Source organism: Diadema setosum, chromosome 9 (assembly GCF_964275005.1).
Source record: "Diadema setosum chromosome 9, eeDiaSeto1, whole genome shotgun sequence".
NCBI lineage: Eukaryota > Metazoa > Echinodermata > Echinoidea > Diadematoida > Diadematidae > Diadema > Diadema setosum.
Window position 1 is genome coordinate 9,001,312 of NC_092693.1, and position 21,674 is coordinate 9,022,985.

Genomic DNA, 21,674 nt, shown 5'->3' on the forward strand with positions numbered 1-21,674 from the left:
AACCATTTAGTGATGTGATGAATATATAAATGCGCATAATTACCATCCACTTGATTTGTATTATGATTCATAATGGCCGATTGTTCAAGTACGCATCTTAGGGCCTATTTGTTTGTTTGTTTGTTGTTGTTTTTTTGATTTAGTTTTTTTGTTTGTTTGTTTGTTTGTTTGTTTTTGTTTGTTTGTTTTCTTCTTTTTTTTCTCTTACCCTATGAGAGGCTATGACTCCTTGATAAATACCGGTGTCTTTGAAGCTTCCTTGCTTCCGGTAAATAGGGCCTTAATGGCATTTCGAAACTGACGGTGCTGAATGGTATAGATGATGGGATTTGCACAGGAGTTGCAGAAGGCAAGGACTACAAGTGCCCTGTCAAACGGACCGTACAGGAAGGATGGGCCGAGGAGACCCAGATTGAAGGCCAGGTAAGCCGACTGGTTGGGGGCCCAGCAGACGATGAACGTGGCGTTGATGATGAAGAGAAGTTTGATGACTCTCTTCTTGGCGAGGATAAGACGGAAAGATGGCTGAGATTTCATCTTTTGCAGCGTCTCCCCCTGAAAACGCTTGGCCTCGACGTGGAGCTGGTAAGCGGTCAGACCCTGCGTGGTGAGCATTACGACGATCGGAATAACAAGGACCAGGAAGAACGACACGATGCCAAGCACCTCGCCGCCGTTGGCCGTGGGGAAGATGATGACGCACCGGTGGGCGTCCGCGTCCACGTGGAAAATGAAGAAGGCGAAGCTGTTCATAATGACAGCAAGGAGCCACACGATCAGAATGTAGGTCACCGTCAGCTGTCTGGAGAAGAGGATCTTGAACCGAAACGGGTAGGCTACGGCTACGAAACGCTCCACAGAAATCAGGGTTAGAGTGAATACAGACGCGCTGACGGAAATCCACATGAAACGAGCAGTGTACATCACTTTGCAGTAGAGCTCACCAAGCCACGTGGAGGGTATGTTGATGACGTCCGGGACGGGGATCAAGAAGAGAGAGGTCAGAAAATCGGCTACCGCCAGCGACCCGATGAGCTTGTCGGTCGAGTTCCGCTTCACCTTCCTCTGGAAAACAACCAGCATGACGAGACCGTTGCCGAAGAAGCCTATGAATGCTGAGGCAAGCTGGAGTATGGACCACCACATGAAAGCGATTGGCTGCCATTGCCAATAATCTATCGATTCTTCCAGAGACATCGTTACGGAAGCGTCAGTGTAGTTGCCATCGTCCACGACGAGATAATCGACATCGGTAGCAACCGCTTCATCGGTGCTCGTGAGGTACGTTGTGCCGATGTCGAGGTCGAACTCGGTAACTTCTGTCATGCATTGTTGGAGTAAGAGGCAGACGATGAACAACCCCGCGAGGGTCATCCTCGATCTGCAATTCGGTGCCATGTATACGTTTTCCAACGAAGTGAGAATTCTAGATGAGATATCGGAAGACATATGAAACAATATCAATTTACCATAGACTGAGCTTTGAGGGTTAACAAGCGATTGGAATGCTAGTGCTTAGTTGTTATGGCTTCTTATGATTTGCAGCAATTACTCATAGTTTCATGATAATGACTAATTTCACTTATAATCCTAACGTTCAGCAAACACGTATTATGTATGTGTATTATGTCCTTATACACTCAAGACAGGTAAGAAAGAAAACCCCACAATATCATTATCACAGTACTCAGTTTCACGTTATGCGTTCTCAAAGCTGATCTGAAATTATAAATGTTGGTAATATTATTGTCAGCTAGAAGCATCGTATAAAACTTTTCGTTCTCCATTAAACTTCGTTTTTCTGTTAAAAAAACGAACAAACAAATAAATCTTTGGTTTTTTTTGATCGAAAATTCTCTTCTGTTGTGTAAATTTGAAGGAGTGCTCTCAAATAATACCGGGCGAAGCAAATAAAACCATTCAAAAGCTATTAATGCATTGTATATAATTTTCCCTGTTTATTCAATGGAAATGGAAATAAAAGTTAAAAGTTGAAAGTTGAAAAGCTTGAGGAGATATCTTAAACGGTATACAAATTTGGACTGGAAGCAAGTGTGATATGCTTCTTAAAACTGCTGAAATTTGTTTTTGTTTCTTTATTTTGCATAAAAAACCTTGTAGAATGCTGAGTTTTGCATACCCTGTAATCTCTATCTGTTTGACCGGCAATCCACAAAATCCATTACAAAAATCAGCATGACACATGACGAAAGCAAAAATCAAATGTTCTGCTCTGTGTTTGATATAAACGATTTTTTTTTATTTACTTGTGTCTAGCAATAAAAATGAGGCAGAAAGGCATTTTGTCATTAAATAAAAAATCATAAACTATTTATCATCTAGAAAAAAAAAAATATTTCCACAATGTTTGGCTGCTTGAATTGTAGGAACATCGAAATCAAGGGACTATATGGATTTTACTAACCGAAAACTCAAGAAGATGCGGAGATGCGGTTTTGGCACTATTTAACTTAAGTCGTGTGTCCATTTAATATCGACCATATCTCTATGGCTTTGATACAAGATGTAATATGTGAGATCTCATTCATGACTTGTTTCATGAGTTTGTTTAAGCTATATAATTAGGTGTCATTGCCATAAAATTTCTTTTGCAATTTCTAGAAATTATTTCATTAGCACTTATCTGTATTTTTTGTCAAACCCCTTTAGTAAGATTACGAGTTATACACCTTGGGTCACTTTGATCGAAAATGCCTGACAGGAATATTGAAGAAATGAAGATTAAATGTTCACCTAGAAATCCGTTCATGAAAAAAGACAAAAATATCATTAAAGGAAAAACAACTGGAACTTCTGACCCGCCCACTTCTAAAATCTTTTAAAAATGTGATGCAAAATCATTCGTAATCATTCTGAAATATATTGACTCAATGAAAGATTAACTTTTTTACATCCAAAGCACGAGAAGGAATCAATCGTAAAAACAATAATCATTATATTATTTATAATCAAAAACATGTAAACGTTTGTGTAAATTAATCATTTTGCAGAAATATATATATATATATATATATATATATACATATATATATATATATATATATATATATATATATATATATATATGCATAACTATTCAAACCCGTTCTGATAAATCGCGCTTATCTCGTAAAATGAAATAGATAGTCAAAATTGATATACTATACCTTTCTTCGGTGCCTTCTGCGGCTGTGCTCCTGACCTGACGAATAAGCAATCCTGGCGTTTGGCGCAGTTTGATTCGGAAGTGTCTCGCCTGCAAAGAGAAGGTGGTTCAAGATGCTTCGACGAAGACGCGCATGCGAATTTGAGTGGGTTATACGGAGAGGGAGGAAAGTCTTTATAGGACGATCATCTGCAAAGGTTTCGCAGGTTTTTAATCGCCGTCCTTTCTGGTTCATTCTCGATCCATTTCCGCCGGTATCGTGAGGGCGCTCTTTTTTTTTGGGGGGGGGGGGGGGAGCGATGACCTAGGGCTGGTTATGCTTTGTCTGGTTGACGCACACGCACAGACGCGATGCTTTTCTTTTTCTTCTCATGCTCCCAGAAGGTATCACCAACCAGCAAGATGTGAAGAACAAAAGGGGGTATAGTTATCGAGAGTGATCATTAACCTCGTCAACCATTCGCTCTTTGTCCATTACGTCATCATGAATCAATCCTGGTAATGATGCCCTCCAGACCATAACCCCCCCCCCCTTTCTCCAAGTAATCTTCATCCGCTTTCCGCTCCATCTTACTATCTCATCCTTTCCTTCTCCCATTCTCATCTTCTTCACTTTTCGTTCTGTCATTCATTGCAATTGCTTCTCTTTTCCCTTCTTCGCTATTTCGAAACATAAACACTTTATGGCTGATCTCTGCCGCGTTACGTCATTCTCTTTTTTAGTTGTGTACATGATAATCATCATGTGTCCATAGCAGGATCCTGTGGGCTCGTAATTGTTTGTTTGCTTAAGTATGTTTGTGAGTGCAAGATCCATCGCAAGGTTAGTGGTTGTTCTTCCTTGCCTCTGCCAGCTAAGTAATGAAATTGGGAGGCTGTATGAAACGGCAGACAATGGAACCTGGAGAGAAATCGTGAAATATTGAAGGAAAGACCTCCATCGGGACCATCATAATATTACTCTATGATGATGCACCCATTAATGCCCACCATCGTGATATACTCTTCGTCTTCCCAATCCCGTTACTTGCTCGCTGCTTAGGCGTTTCTCTGTTGTCGTCGATTGTTGTTGTTGTTGCTTTTACAATATTTTGGCACTACCTTTTATCGATAGAAACACTTGTTGTTATTTTATTTATTTGGGTTTTTTCGAATAAAATTCTTCTTAAACAACTTAGGAGGCACAGAGAACATCCGCAGAACATCGCAGACATCATGGACATGATGTACTTTAATATAGTTTATTTTATGTCGCAAGTTTACCTGATTTGGCATATCCTTCTAGTCAAGCTCTGCTTACGAAGTTGTTTCTTGCATTTCTCATCTTATACAACATGTATATTAATTTTCTCTCTCAACACTTAATTCGAAGTGTTTCCTTTCGTATAGTGTGCATTGAAAATAAGGTTGCTTTATATTTTTCCCCTTTGTATGTTTTCCTCTATTCGACTGAACTCCTAATATGTGCATCGATGCGTAGAACAGTGAATACAATTGATATTGATGACATCATGTTAAATTCTCTTATATACTGTCTTGAAAAGGGAATGCAAAAATAGATTGAACTGAACCGAACTGAACTGAACACTATCTCTAAGACTACACATGCTTCTAACATAGAATCATTTTTACTCTTCATTTTGAATTAAAGACAACTATCCTAATAGATTTCATTTTATTTTTTTAATTGTTTTGTGCTAAACATACTTTCTCGGAGACTCAGCTTTCACCAAGTGACGTCATGAACAGATTCCAATGCTGCCACGTCGACACGAGTGCTCTGTAATATGCAGACAGACTTTTTGATATTCCAACTGTCACGTCATTTGAAAGAATGGTGTAGTATTGGTTGAGGTGAAAATTCACTTTATGAAATATTAAAAGGCATAAAATTCTAAGAGGAATTTAAAAGTATATCTGATGAAAATTGTTTTTGAAATGACTGAGATATTCAAAAACAAAGTGAAACGAAGTGACTCTAATAAAAGGTCTGTCCCATCTTTTATCAGGATTGCTTTGCTTCGATCTCAGCCATTTCAAAGATGTTTTCTCATTATCTCAAAAAAATCATCATCAAAAAAGTTTTAAACCTCAAGCTCCACCTCAACCGAAACTGTACTATATCTTTATTATCAATATTTTTCATAGGTCTACAATCCACAGGGGGGGGGGGGCGCAATCCTTACGTACGGTCGGCAATGAAATCAAGGTAAGCATGCACGCGTGTTATTTTGTGGGTGTTCTTTTTTCATTTTTCCTCTTTTTCTTTGCTGTGTAATTTCTAATACCAGAACGGCTGCTTTAGTACTTTTTTATGAGTAAAGCAACAACAAAAACATAGAAAGTCGTAACCAATATTTCAGATTTCCTTATTCACATGTTTTCTGACTCTAACGAGAGCGATTAAACTGGATTTGCTGATGGATAATCCAAGGCATTCGGTCAATACTTATTACCATTATAATTTTCCCCTTTTTTTGGGGGGGGGGTGGGGGTGTGCCATACTGATGCATTTCCACAGATAGATAGGACCTCGTCAGAAAAGAAACCAGCTCAACAGTGTACTGAATGGCGTTGAATTCAGGTTCCATTTATCAATGCCTGGCAGACAGTCCCATGGTATTCAGGTAAGATGATCAAAACGATTTGCGCTAATGACTGAAATCTCCTTCGGCGATGCACGACTTCATATTCCACTGCAACACTGCATTTTAGGTGTGTACAGCTCTTTTTTTCACGCCCCCCCCCCCCAAAAAAAAAAAAAAATCGCGAGTGTATCAACACAAGGTGTATCTCAACTCCGAGATGAACATGTCTTGATTTCTTTGCATTTTCTTCTCTCTTTGCGTGTGTGTGCTGCATTTTCAGTCGTTGTAACAGGCAAAGAAGAGCTATTTAACCAGTGTTAACGTACTCCACTTTTTCGCCGCAAGGCCAATGGACGACCCACTACATTAACATCTCATGTTACGAAATAAAACGACATGTTCACCATGGGTGGACTGAAGAAATCGTTCCCACGTAGCAATTATAAATCTACAGTAACAAGAATAAAATAATTCTTTGGTGCGTTTCTATTTCTCCATATATTTTTTTCTTCTTCTTCTCTTCTTTAGAAGAGGCCGTTGCCTCTGCAGAAATTTGACGAACATAGATCACACTAACAAGCGTCTCATTGCCATCGTCTTTTTTGTTTTTGTTTTATTTGATGACCACTAAAGCCTGCCACCGATTTGTTTCTTTATCATACAAAATGTTGCATTGACATTATTATCATTGAAATGAATGAGCTCAGTTCGGATCACGATGTATCGTGGTGATTAGCTGCCCCTTGAACTCAATTATCTAAAAATTATTAAAAAAAAAAACACTGACGCGCCTGAGATCAAGTTATCAAGATAATGAATTAAACTCAGCGAAATACAGCATATGCCCACTTGTGCAATGACGTTATACTCTCATTCTTCTGGGACAACACCCCAAAACTTAATGGCATCAAAAAGCATTGCACGTTGTTTGGCAACATGGGAGAAAAGAGGTGAATGAATTTTGCTTCCATCATGCTAATTAGCGCGTCTCTTGCGAAACACTTCGATCGCTCATCAAAGATGAAATGTATAGTGCTCACGAATTATTTCCCTCTTTACTGTGTCACCACGAGCAAGTTTTCCCTAATTGTCTGTGTCAACAATAGTTCCCTGATCTCTTTTGCGGTTCATTAGAGCCGAAGTAAAAAAGAATCGTCAGCCAAGAGGGAATAATGCTTCGAATGCATAATTGGTGAAAAGAAATGCTCCATTGGGAACCAATTAAATCATCTCTAAACGAAGTTAGTTTCATGAAGAGAGAGATGGCAGATCAGTTTTACCTAATTACAAATAGTGAATCTTTAATTTCCCTATTACATTTTCATTGGATCTTTTCTTTTTTCTTAGTCCCTATGATAATCTTTATTCATTGAGACATCACTGTCGTAAAAAGCAACGTTAGTTCAACAGCCAAACCAGCTTCTTCTTCTCCTTCTTCTCCTTCTTCTTCTTCTTCTTCTTCTTCTTCTTCTTCTTCTTCTTCTTCTTCTTCTTCTTCTTCTTCTTCTTCTTCTCCTTCTTCTTCTTCTTCTTCTTCTTCTTCTTCTTCTTCTATCTTTGTTTTTTTTTTTTACCTCTGCCTCTTCGTTTTATACTTCGTCATCTTCTGCTTATCTTTATTGTTCTTAAATTTCCTTTTTCTTCTTCCTCCTCCTCCATTTCTTTTTTTTTTCTCCGTCTTCTACCATTATTGCTACACAACTGCTATTTCTAAATCTTCTTGTAACCGCTACTTCTTTGGTTTGTCTTCCCTTCCTCCACTCCTTCAACTTCGTACCTTGTTCTTCCTGCATCATTTTTCTCTACCTTCATCTCCGAGATGTACAACTTACTTGACAGGTTCGTCTTTGTGCTTAGGGGGTGACTGGTCGACGCCCGTCACCATCATCATATTTTTCTTTCTCTTGTTCTTCCCATATAATCTCTCTTGTTCTTCCCATATAATCTCTCTTTATCTTCTTTCATTCTTCTTCCTCTTCTGCTGTTGTGTTTTGTTTTGTTTTTATTTCCGACGTCCTTTTCATTCACTCTTTCTTTCTATTTCTTTTTTCTTTATTCTCCTCCTCCTCATTGTGAGACCGCCATTGATCCTGATACTTTTCTTGTAATGATGTTGGCCTACAGTCTTATAAATCATGCACCATGGTATTCCTATATAAACCGTAACAAAAATGTACTCTTAAAAAGTCGTGGAGCTGACGCCCTTATACCCACACCCTCGCGTGAGAAGATGAATTGTCGAGGGTGACAAGGGAGCTACTGAAATTGCTAACTACTTCTGAGGAGAGGTCTCTGTGTGATGTCCTTCATCTCGGAAATGGCCTGCACGAATGCAACCTCACTATCAAAGCACTGTGCCTCGGAGGACGTTGAGAAATATACCAAAATGATATCTAAATTTAAATACAACGAAAGGTCATGCACAATGAGTATTATGATGACCTAAAGATCTCTACTGTTTAACAGTTGAATTGATAAATGTATCACCTTGTATATATTTGATTTCATTCATGGAAATAAAGAAATGATTGAGTTTGAATTGAATTATCGTGAACTATGTCTATAAAGTTTTCATTTTTCCTCTTTCTGTATGTTTCAAGTGATGCATTGTTTTCCTGCATTGTGACTGATAAGGGGATCCTTTATGTATATCAGGGGGGAGGGGGAGGGAATCATTATTGCTTCGGCTCAGTATCAACTTGTATTTGGAACCATTTCAGTCTCATTTCACAGAAATCGAGAAACAATCGCATTGTGATATATGAATGTACGAATTCGATGTACGACAACGATACGAAAAACAATGATTTGGGGATAGTGTCCTGCAGAGACATCACAAACACATTTTTGCTCTAAGTTATCTCAGGTAGTACATTTTCAGACGCAGCCATTAGGAAAAAGATGTTCCTTCTCTATTCGCTCTGAAGGACTTTGCTTGCAAGCTGTAAACAAAGAAAAACAACACACACATCACACCAACACACACACACACACAAACACCTATACACGCAGCGCGCACACACACTCTCTCTCACACACAAACGCAATGGGTCGCAGGGCTCCAAGCACTTTGACTTCGAGGACTCCAAAATGTGCTTGCGTAAAAAAGACAAAAAAAAAAAAAAAATCTCGACAACTAAGTAATCATGGTCGAGATGTCAAAATCCATTAGAAAAAAAGAAGGGATAGAAAAAGAAAAAGAAGACGATGGCGCATACATTTCACTCTTATCTTCGAGCTATCTGACTATTAGATGTAAGACCTCTCCCCCCCCCCCCCCCCCCATCCTTTTTCGGACAGGTTTGTCCTTTCATATTTGTTTTTCCCCCAGGGACTTATTGCTCTAGAGAGAAAACATGTAAAACTCATGACATAACTCATGGAAAAAGTACCAAACAAGCAACATTGGGGCATCTCCGAAAGCCGTATAGTCATACTGAGGAGTTCCTTTTATTGATTGTATTGGTCTGCTACACCGTACTTTTATTCACCATTTGTTTTTTGTTTTTTTCGGAAATGCTTGTGAAACAGAAGCCCAGCTGTGCAGTGACTAACATTTGACTTGAACTGTAGTGTTTGTCTGTATTTTAAATCCATTGTCGGCGATGAAATTTTTTTTTTTCATTAATCATTTTTCTTTCTATGCGTTGTACTATAAGGGATAGTATAAAGTCGAAGACATAGCAACTACTGAAGAATACCTCCTTCACATGCATTTCAGTTTGTCGTTGACAAGACAACCCCCGCGTTGTCCAATATCAAAAGGATACTTGTTGTCGATATGATGTCCTTGCCGATTCATCACTTAAACCAGGATTCATTACGTCATCTTCTATACGTAGTCGTCTTTCTTCCGCGTTGCGTTTGCGAGTTTTCGCAAGCACGACGCAGCCGGTAGTTGAGCTTGCGGTGTGCAAAATTTGCTTCTGCGCATGATCAAAACTTAATCCGAGAAGCGTCCCGTCCTAGGTCCTAGCCCCCTGGGGAAAACGAGTACAGTACTCGGCCAAAGTAGCGTTCGGTCCTGATGCTGGGCTAGTCCCGATTCGGGACTCTTTTTTTTTTTTTCTTCTTCTTCTTCTTCTTCAATTTGCGCCTCATAGGCCGGTAGCGCGAAGCCTTTTAATCGCGGCAGTCCACTCATCGCGAGTCCACTAACTGCTGCCTCCCGAAAAAAAAAAGAAATAAAAAAAAAAGATCTAGGCTCGCATTCCTACAACGCTATCAACGACGAAATATTGGTATGCTCTCTCATTGACTGTACTGTGCACTGGTACTTTGTGGAAAGCAGGACGAAGACAGTCGAACTGTGGTCGCCCACTGTGCGACCTCACGGCAGCTCGAAGGAGCTTACTCCAGCGCGCACCAGCTCGAAGGCTCAGGCCGCACAGTGAGCATTGGGCTTAAGTGTGCAGAGAACAGGACATGCAAAGAAAGATCATTAAAGATGTAAACGTATCTAAACTCCTCAAACACTTCATATTTCTCTTATACCCACATTATCTTCATTAAATATGACATCATAAGAAAGCCTGATTAATTATCTTTAAAATGACACCTCACTTGCTACGACTGGGTGTTCTTGGAATGTGCAAAACAGCTGAGTATGGGGACAGATCAAAAGTGAAAAGTCGCAACAATTCTGCTATTGATAATGTACAGTTTTGATGAAACAATGCCACTGGAATAAGCAATGCTGAAATGACAGCATTTTCAAAAACTCCCATTTCCTAGACATTAGATGATTGTTTGGTCAACCTTTATGTTTAATTTTAATCTGCAGATACTACTGCAGTTTTTCATTCATGAATGAAGCCATGAATCTAATGATAATCTCACAATGCATTCTTTTCAAGCACATTCCTTCCTTTTTCTTTTGTTCTTCTTCTTTCATTTTTTTCTTCTCCCTCTTCCTACATTTCCGATACTGTTTATTTTTTGTTTTGTTTATGAAGAAGATCAGGAGCCGACACTCGAAACTCTCTCTCTTAATCATCGTTTTTTTATCAATATTTGATTTAATCATTTTCATGTATTTAATTGGTATAACTATTGAATGATTTTCCTGAATCATCACATTCTTCGTCGTGAATAGTAGTTGTCATTCGGACCTCTCTTTCTTTCTTGTTTTTCCAACTTAGTTTCTTTCAATACAGCAGAATTGCAGAGAGATCGTCATTCAGCTGGTCAATTTCGGTTTATGAGGATTGAGTCGTGGAGTGCATGTGCGCCATCTACAGCTGACTGTCATCAAAGATTGCGGGATGACAGGTATGGAGTATAACACTATAACGTCATACGTTTACTGGGGTGACGCCATAACAAGAACAAGGATGAAGACGACTCTGACTAAGGCTGTACGAAAGCTTGTTCTCGAGGTGTTCTGCATTATTTTATCTTTATTCCGCCATTAACACTTTGGTATCGCACTGTTTCTAGTACAGATGAAAACCGCTCGTCATTACAAATACAATGCATAATAGAGCTTAAAAGTATTAAAAAGAAGCAAAAACACACACACAAAAAAAAAAAAACAGTGACGTACAGAAGTGGGGCGATGCATTATCTAGCAAGTTATCAGCGATTTTTTTTTTGGAAATTATAATCATTCTATGGGCTGAAATTTAATGTTGCATAGGGTGTTCGAGTCATACGTTCTCCTCAAAAAGTATTTAATAAAACCGCTAATGACTTGTTGTTTGCATTCTTTGTTTAAAGTCCAATATCAACTTAATCAATGGAAAATAAAATGGATAATATTACAGACTTCAGTGAAAGCAACAAATACAAATTCCAGACGCTGCAGTTTTCACAAAAATACGCACGTTCAGCGTTTCTCATGAACGATGAATAACACGATCATAGTTTTCAGCGTCATTATAAACATTAGAAAATAATTGCTTATAAATTATACTCATGCACAGAGTGTTCAACCTATAGAAGTTCATGTAGAATAAGAATAACACAGGAACTCGACTTCCTCCATTGCCAAATTATGCAATTATGTTATAGATACACACTTGTAGTTGTACATTGCAATCTAATTATGGATGTTAATAGTGGCATTCAGGGAGAAAATCTAGGCACATGGATGGCAGCAGGGTTTAAAAAAGAAATGCTATCTTAAATTAAGCAATTCGCAGCAACACACTATTAGGAAAAGGAAAGTTTATACTCTATCATCGTATATTATATTAAAAAAAAAATGAAGGCATGCAGGTTATTACTACTCGAAAATTGAATGACAGCTGAGAAAGGTTGTAACGTCAGACGAAATAATATAACGAGAGTTTTATCAGTTTACAGGCAGTAAACAGATTGCAATTTATCATCTCACACGTAAATCATACAGGTGTAGCATCGAATGATTGTTATTGTGTTGAAGATTGGATTTTAGTGTCTGTGACATAAAACAGATCTAACAAGAATGTGTGTGTGTGTGTGTGTGTGTGTGTGTGTTAAGAGCATGTGGCTATTAACGAGTACACATTGAAGAAACACAAGGATCCCTGACAAGGGTTTTGGTTTCTCACAGCCTAAGGCAGAGGGATGTGAAAGAGAGCTGTGGTCAGTGGTAACGGATAATGACACCGTTGCCATGGGAACGAGCCTGTCAAGTGAGGATTTGTTCACATGGTATGAACGGCGTAACGTTTACAAATAAAAGTTAGTCTCGATTTGATTCGTCACTATCACAATCTCCATTGCCATTCACGTTGCCATTAGCACCACGATCTCCATAATCTTCACGATAACTATCACAGTCACAATTATGTCATTGTTATCATCATGGTAATCGTCACCACTATCAGCATCATCAATTCCATCATCACTATCAGCACAAATTCAATATACCAGCACTGTTGTTAACACCAGCACTGTTGTTAAACCAGCACTATCACAATAAACATCACAACCACCACGACAGTCATCATCATCACCATCATCATTATCATCATCATCACCATCATCACCATCATCACCATCATTATCATCATCGTGACCATCACTAATGTCACCATCCACATCAACATTACAATCATCGTCGTCATGGTTGCCACCGCAATCCTCACCATCATCATCACCACGATCTCCATTCTTTACCGCCATCACCAATTCCATACCCATCACTTTTTTATTGCTCATTTGCAATTTTGTATCTACATCTGCCAAAGAGCGCTGTGTAATATTTCATTTGTTTTTCTCATTTTTTTTTGTTTCATTGTCATTGATATATTGTGCATGTATTATCTTACGTTGATTGTATCACTGCTTTTGTACATCATGCGGACTTACTGAAACACAACCACACGGCTGAGTGCAAGTATTTTAACCCGTGTAGAAATAAAACAAAACAATAAACATCCACCACCATCAACACTAAACAATTATCTTAACAATCACTGTCACCGACATCTAACATCAATGTCGTCACTGTCATCATCTCCGTCACCCTCATCCCATCACTAGCACTAACGATCAGCCTCGGCGGAATCACCATCATCATTTCCATCACTATCACCATCACCACCACCATCACCAATCATCATCATCATCACTATTATCATCTCTATCACCATCACTATAAAGAATACCATCGTCAATACCGACGTCACCATCAACTTATCAGCTTACCATCCCGTCTTCATCATCATTATCATCATCTTCATTGCTGCCATCATACTATAACTTTTATCAATACTACGAATACCATTACCATCACTAAAACTACTATTAGAGTAATAATAACACCCATTATCATCATCATCATCATCATCTGTATCATCATTGTCATCATCATTATCAGCGTCTGAGCGTGGTGGTCATTGCTCTGTCAAGACCTCCATCATCAATTTTAATAGTTCCCATCGACAAGGCGTACGTCCTGGGACAAGATGTTTCAACCTCCGTTGTCCCTCTCGACCCATATGTAAAACTGTGTACTGCAGTGACGGATCCAGGGGGAGCGCACCGGGTGCGCCCCCCTTATTTTTTCTTTTGTTGTTAAAACAAAAGAAGAAAAAAGAAAAGATGGGGGAGGGGTGGGTGCGCACCCTTTAATTTTGTAAAGGTGCCCCTTCATTACGGAATTCCTGGATCCGCCTCAGGTACTGGACTTGGCAATGCTGCTGCTGGGGTATAGCCATTATATGGCAGGGATCTCTGGCAGAACAAGTGTCAACACTGAAGAGGCTACCCTGGGTAAATAAGACCATATCATTATCATATTAACATCTTTGTCACCGCTATAAGTCATGTTTGTCATACTTCACCATCTATGCCCGAATCTGTCCGTCGAGCCATACAAAATCCTGCACATTTTAGTTACACTGCGATTGAGAAAGCTACATTCAGACTTCCCAATAGAGTGGCAGAATAGAAACCCTGACGAGAAGGGAGAACATAACGTCTGAGACAGCTTGACCGACTGGAGATGGAGTCGAGATCGTGCCTCAACGATGGTTCTCTTCTGTCCAACAAATTTTGGATACCAGCTTTACTCTGCAACCAACTATCAAACAAGTGTATTTATCGAAGCCTGGACGTACAGCCAGCGAGGTGTTTGCTTGGAGGAAGTGGTAGGGGAGGGGAGGAGGGAAAGGGGGAGGGGAATGAGTGGGATGGGAAGAGGACAGAGATGGAAAGACTGAATGGTGGAGCAGGGACTGGTGCGCACCAGGAAAATTACTAGCAAATATGCGCAGTCACCGCCCCACTCAATGGGAGATCAATAAAGCATTAGAAATACGTGATTGTGTGGGTATCCCCGTACTTGGCAGTTTGAAATGGGTTAGGGATCCACCCTCCCCTCCAAGAGGCAGGATGCCACTATGTCTAATTTCTCTTCGCCCTATCAATACAGGTGACAACATTATTTGTGGCGTCTCGTTTGCCTCGCGCATACAGACACAGTTGCCATTATCGTTGCTTGCACAAATATGAATTGTTGTGCAACCTCTCGTTCACCCTAGAGTATTTGTGTATACAGTTAGCGCAAGCGTAATGTAAAGTTGTAGTTGTAATCTGATCAAGCATTCAGTAACCAACGTATTTTCGGGAAAAGTGCAGTTGCCAGCAAAGAACGTGACTGTTCCTTCTAAACCACTGATATTTTTATCCACAACCAGGACTCTGCTTGCAGTGTCGCTCACGTTTTTAGATGTCGTCTTTACAATGGTTGACATATATTGTAATCATCATTGCCACTGATATCTTTAACACACACACACAAACACCCACATACATCTAATTTAGACCATTAGATGGCGTTGAAAGTAAAGAGATGAGTTGTTCATAACAAAAAACAAAAAACAAAAACACCAACAAAAACCAAAGACACCGCGTGCCACATGGATCTGGATTGAACTAAAAGAGTTGCACATGATTTCTCTCTGCAGCTGCAAAGAAAGTTGTTGGTTATCTGTACATTTTGGAGACAAACAATTTCAAGGGAATTAACTTTTGTTTATATTAACGCAAATATTTCGAACAATTAGTTTCACAATAATGCATTTTTTGTTATATTAGATTGTACGTTTTGTTTTCATTGAATTTGTGCAACAACAAATATGTGTTATTGGCAATAAAATTTCATTTGAATTGAATTGAATGAAATAACTGTGTGCGTGTGTGTGTGCGCGCGCGCGTGCGTGCGTGTGCGCGTGCGCGCGACCTGTTTGGAGAGATAGGAAGAAATGTAGTGGGGCAGATATGTAGCAAAAATTGGTGGAGATGCTCACATCCGGCGGAAAGTATGAAATTTTTGCATATAGCGGTATTTTGGGGCGCTGATTTAAAAAAATTGCCGGATCCAAGGGATCTGACCACAGGGTCGGCCGCCATTTTGAATTCCAATATGGCTGCCATCAGAAAATATATTTAAAGATTCCTATCTTCAGTTCTAAATGACCTGTTGCACCAATATTTGGTACACAAGAGCGTTTTGACATGTTGAATTTGATGACAGATTAATATGACATGTCTGACAAACAGCGAATGGCCGCCATTTTGATTTCCAACATGGCCGCCTCAACGAAATGTTCAAAATCCCTTTCTCGAGTTCTAAGTGACGAGTGACGCTGAAATTAGCTGTAAACATGTATTCTAACATGCTGGATAAAGGGGGTATCTCACCGGGTTTGAAACTAGTTCGCGACTAGTTCGCGACTCCAGATTGTGCTAGCTGCAGAGACGTCACCGCGACGTCTCCGAGACGTCTCCTGAAAATTACAGAGTCTCCGATTAGTCGAAAGAAATTTAAACATGTTCGATTTTTTCGCGAAGTCTCCGCGACGTCTCCAAGACGTCTCCATCAGTTGCGGAGACGTCGCGGAGACTAATCATATCCGCGACTGCTGAGACGTCTCCGCGATGTCTCCGCGAGGTCTCCGAGACGTCTCCGAGACGTCGCCGAGACCTGCTGGAGACCAGAAAAACTGGTGAGAGGTCGCGGAGACGTCTCCGCGACTCTATTTGACGCTGTTTGACCTACTTTAGAAACCACGTGACCCATCTGCGTGCTGGCATCCTGCCTAGATCAAGTCAGGTGATTCTGCAACGGCTCCCTCGTACTTGAAATTTTTTGACACCAGCCATAACTCGTCTCAGAGACGTCTCCTTGGTGAGACCGCAAGACATTTTATGTTGGAAACGTCTCCGCGACTGCTGAGACTGATAAGTTGGAGACGTCGCGGAGACGTCTCTGTTGGTGAGATACTAGCTTTAAAAGATGGAATAATGTGATGTGTCTGACAAACGCAATGCCCGCTATTTTGAATTCCAATACGGCTGTCAAGACAAACAACACGACTAACATTCACGGGCATGCCAAAAAGTGCAGCAAAAGTAAAGCATAATGAACCTTTCACTGACGTCACAATGTAAATACAGCAGCGCGCACTCAATCAGTAACAAACGCGCGCTCAATTAGGTAGCCTAATTTACAAACCCGAAATAGAGATTTTTAACACTCCAACATGGCAACTATGTAGGAAAATTCAAATTGGCTGCCGTGCGGCGTGTCAGACATATCAAATAAGTTTGTTATTGAAGTAATCATATTACCACGCTTTTATGTATTAAATTTCAATATCCTATATTATTCAGAAGTGAAGATAGGGATCTTTAAATGTTTTGTGATGGCGGCCATATTGGAATTCAAAATGGCTGCCGACCCAGTGGTCAGATCTCTTGGATCCGGCAATTTTTGAAATCAGCGCCCCAAAATACCCCTACATCCAAAATTTCATGCTTTCCGCTGGATGTGAGCATGTTTTTCACATATCTGCCCCACTAATGGCATTATCTGAGCGTCTTAGCGTCCTCCCCATATCAATTTGTGAAAAGACGCCATCTTCGGCAATTCGCGCAACTACAGCCGAGTTCCAGACCGTTTCGACTCAACGTCAGTCTATCCAGTCTCGCCACTAATGTTTTTTAATGCGCATTTGTGTGTATGTTTATAATTCATGTTTGCGTACATACGTGTATGTATGTGTGTATGTTTATAAACATGCCATAGATGTACCGGTATGTATGTATGTATGTATGTATGTATGTATGTATGTATGTATGTATGTATGTATGTATGTATGTAGGAATATGCTTTTCGTTTCCCCACCAAACATTTGTCTGTTATGTCATTGCGTTTAACTCTCCTGACTATCCGTCTAAATCCCTTCCTCACAGGCTCTCTTGGTTACCCACACTAACTAGTCGATCTCTTTCTTCCCGAATTGATAAAGATATTCTTTGGTCTGTTCATGTATCCTAAACCTTGTGTTGTTGTTTTTTCCAGCCAATTCCATTTCCTCCCCAAACTCGTTAGCGTACTCTGTCTCTCCACTTTGCCGCTGAGAATGACCATGTCCTCTTTTTCATACCTTCGCAAGATTCCATACACCCTCCGCTAATTAGTTTATACCTGTGATGCCATCTTTATTTGTGTCAAGTTCTATTTGTTTCAAACTTCGTTTATCTATGACGTCCATCGCCTCCAAAGGCGTGTGTTCGTCTTCGTAAAACCTGAAATGCATCCTAACTATTTATGCGTGCTGATTATATTATTCTGGTGACCACAGTTTGATTTTGCCTTACTGTACACGCGAATCATGCGAGGGGTCCATCATTTCATTATTCAAATTTCGCAATTGCTATTACGCAGTGATAACAATTCATTCTCATTGCCGCCGGACGAAAGTTATGCTCAACTCACTCTTTTTTAAGCACTAATTCAACGGATTTGAGGTGGCGTAAATGAAGAGCAAATCAGCGCAGCGTGAGCCCCCTCTCAAAATGTTAGGACACAAGCTTGACTGGAAGCGAAAATATTTGTTGGGGGAGAGCATCTCAGCGTTATCACCATGAGTTAATGTGATAGCACGCATCTGCATCCATCAGTTAATACCATCAAAGCCGGCGCCGGCTTTATCATTAACTAGCCTTGGCGGAGAGATGCTCGTTCCCGGCAGAGCACAGTATTTTGCCTCTACTAGAATAACATTCTCCCACGAGTTCGTTGCCATGGCGACGAGAATCATCCCTAAATATCTGGTGGCAGGTATGAAGAATGCTGGGGCAGATTGAATCGCTAATGGCCATTTGAAGCTATTAGGTATAAGAGAATCGATCGTCTTGTGAAGATATAATTTTGAATACGTTATTTTTATTGCGATCATACCATGATTTTGCATGATAACGTAATGTAGCATGAATACACAGGTCATAAACGAGAATCTGTACAGAGTTGTCAAATATCTCCAGAGTATGATAAACATAAAGCTAACGATTTCACTCATCCCAGTGAAAACGCAGTGAAATAAACCATAGATGCACCTGCTGACGTTTCACTCATTCACAATCAAAAAATATCTTTTCGTCCTTTGACGTTACCTTTAATGTTTCCAATACAACGTTCCTTTCCCCCACCCCCTTCAATTCTTTAGCTCTCTCTTATTCCGTTTACTGTCCATACCAGCTATTGCAGCTAAAGAACACATTGGCGAAATAAAAAGAAATCACAATGACTTTTTAAATTAGACTTACAGTTTATATTGTTCTGTTCTTTAGTATAAATGCATATGTTTAGATGTATATTAGATGTATGTATGTGCATGTGTCTTTGTGTTCATACATAATCATGCATCTGCGTTCCTTTCTCTATACTTTGCAAACTGTCTTGACTTTTATACGCGCTCTTCGAGGGATTTCACCCAACATTTTCACCCAACAATTTTTTCCAACTTCCTCTCGACTGCCATGGCTATATTCCAACATTTTTTTTTTTATTATTCTGAGCTACATCCTGCGTAATTCTCCTTAACGTGCTATGTTCTAAATTTTGCATTACTATGATAGAAACGTTTCTCGATGTAACTGTATTGCATACCTCTTGATCCCTGTTACAGGGGGGTTGAACATGAGACTGTGGATGCGCTAACATACATGCCATTTGATCTCATTCAATATTAATATGGGCCATGTTCTAATCTCCTGGAATGTTGACGTCGAACAAGTTTAAAGTCACGAGGTAAGTGACCTATTGAACTTCTTCTTGAATATCAAAGAATGACATGGCCAAAAAAAAAAAAAAAAAAATGTTTGGAACCAAATCCCTGGATGAACGCCGAGACAGCTGTAGCAATACTGCGGCAGAGCAAAGGGACCAGCTAGTACAGTGCCCTCTAACGGTGAAGAAGTAACTTCCTTACAATCTTCCCGCCGGTGAAAAATGTTTTACCGTAACTAGCTGCTACAGGTAATTTGCTATTTTCGGCTGCGTCAACTTAGGGCACGTAGTGAGTCAGCTGTGGTAGTAATTAAACGTACACGCTTATTTCAGTCACGCTCGTTTATTCATTAAACAGATTACAAAACTTGACACCACACACATGCATTTTTTTATAAACATTTAATTATTGTGTCTATTCCAATGTCGCGTAGTGTACATGATCAGAAATCCGACAATATCAGGAAGAGTAAGTAAAGTTTGGGTTATTTGTAGACACTGATATTAGGCTTAAGGGCAGGAAATCCTATCACAGGTCGCATGCGATTAATGTTAAAATTTTCGCGCCAGACAGATTGGATCATTTTCATTAGTTTTTAGACAAAAAAATAAGATAAACACACAACAGAGCAAAACATAACAAATACATCTGACAAATATACACAGTCCAGGAATATTGTCGTTTAATGATTGCGATGGGAAAAAATATATCCATGATATCAGAAACTTTTGATGTTTGATTATGTAATCACGCTTGACATAATGGAAGGGACAATAACGAACTATCCTCTCATCGTTCTTCAGCTTGATATGTACTTACATACTCATATGCACTTTCTATTATTATATCACTCAGTCTTCGGTGTACTACGTGTCTGCTAGAGTAGTCAGCTATTACATTCTTGGAGATTGTTTGTTTGTTTGTATTCATTTCCGAGTCATATAAAAAACACATAGAAAAATAGGTAAGATATCAGAGTCATGTACATCAAAATAGAATACGGAGGATGGCCCAATTTCAGTGATATTATTAACATACCACTGTTCTACCTTGGGGTCCTTCGATTAGTTCAGTTTAACAACAACAACAACAACAAAATGCATACTTCTGACTTAGCGGGAAACAGAAAACAGAAACAAAAAAAAAAAACAGTCTTGGAGATTGAAAGATGGAAGACAGAATGAGACAAGATATAGCCTTTAATTTCTTTAAGAGCATACTCTAAAATTTGTCTTATGCAACCCACCCGCTCGCCTCCCCTCTACTTCCTCGAACCTGTTTTCATCTTTTTTTTTTTCATACTACTTTAGAGAATCTGTTTAGCCTTGTGGTGCCTCAATTTCGAATATTTGTAGGACTTTGCCGAGTGAGCTGTATAATGATTTATTTAAATGGATGAAAAAAAAAAACCCAAAAACGATCCACTCAAGCGCATACATTTTTTTTTCTTATCTTCAAAGATATTAGCGTGAAACCATTACCGACATTACTTGATGTGACGTTGGTGAATTTGAAAATTTAAAATGTGATTTTCCTTCTTGAGCATTTACCGATCACTTGTCATAATAAATATTTCAAAGCTTCGGTAGCATGTGACGCTATTAAAACTCTCTTGAAACATGCCTATACACCACAAACTTGCCTCTTTATATCTTACATTCCAGAGGATGCATACACACATGCCTATATATTACTTTATACATTATCAATGCATTTATACTTATAACATTTCGATTTCAGAAATGTTCGAATTATCACATTTTGATGCATATGTGTATGTCACTTACTTGTTTCACAAAAAATCTTACCATCTGGAAATTTTGCAATAAAACCTAAAACATAAAGAAATATCATTATTTTTTTCCACTAAATCATAACTGTAGACTGTTAGTCTAGAAACAATTTTATCATAACTATACAATAATTCACGTTTTTTATGTTTAACAATGCTTAACACTGAATATACGGATTAACTTTTTACACTGGCTGTTCCAATTCCTCACCCACATTTTAGCACTCTTTTTAAGCACTAAAGCTGGGTTTTTGTTTTGTCTGCAAATGGTAAATTATGCCTTTAATGCGCCCTTATAGACTCAGAGAGCTTGTATTTCAAAATTCCCAACAGGTTCTAGCAATCACTCTGCGTAGTGGGATCGAGAAGTTCTACTTCCAATTAAAGGGTGCCGAGGAGACTCACGCATCCTGTTATACAAACTTTGAAACCCGTACAAATGCAAGAAGATCGGGAGTGTCACGAAAAGTCCTGTTGCTGTGTATAGAGGGGATTCAACATTGCCCGTTCCTCACAAGCCTATTTTGGAGAATAAGATACTTGAAGACTAATGTAAAGTGCACTCTAAGGCGTTGGGCAACACTCGACTGTGTCAGATACTTTAAAGCGGAATTCAGGTT

General features: G+C 39.4%; 1 protein-coding gene across 1 annotated transcript; it reads right to left on the reverse strand.

Annotated features, from left to right (window-relative positions):
• Nucleotides 1–219: 219 nt before the first annotated feature.
• On the reverse strand, nt 220–1,374 carry LOC140232821 (trace amine-associated receptor 9-like). Its single transcript, XM_072312935.1, has one exon. It carries the CDS (start codon nt 1,372–1,374, stop codon nt 220–222), a length of 1,155 nt encoding a protein of 384 aa, XP_072169036.1.
• Nucleotides 1,375–21,674: the final 20,300 nt, after the last annotated feature.

Excerpts from the sequence above, each read along its gene's own strand:
- LOC140232821 (XM_072312935.1), bottom strand. The coding sequence starts at position 1,374 with ATGACCCTCGCGGGGTTGTTCATCGTCTGCCTCTTACTCCAACAATGC.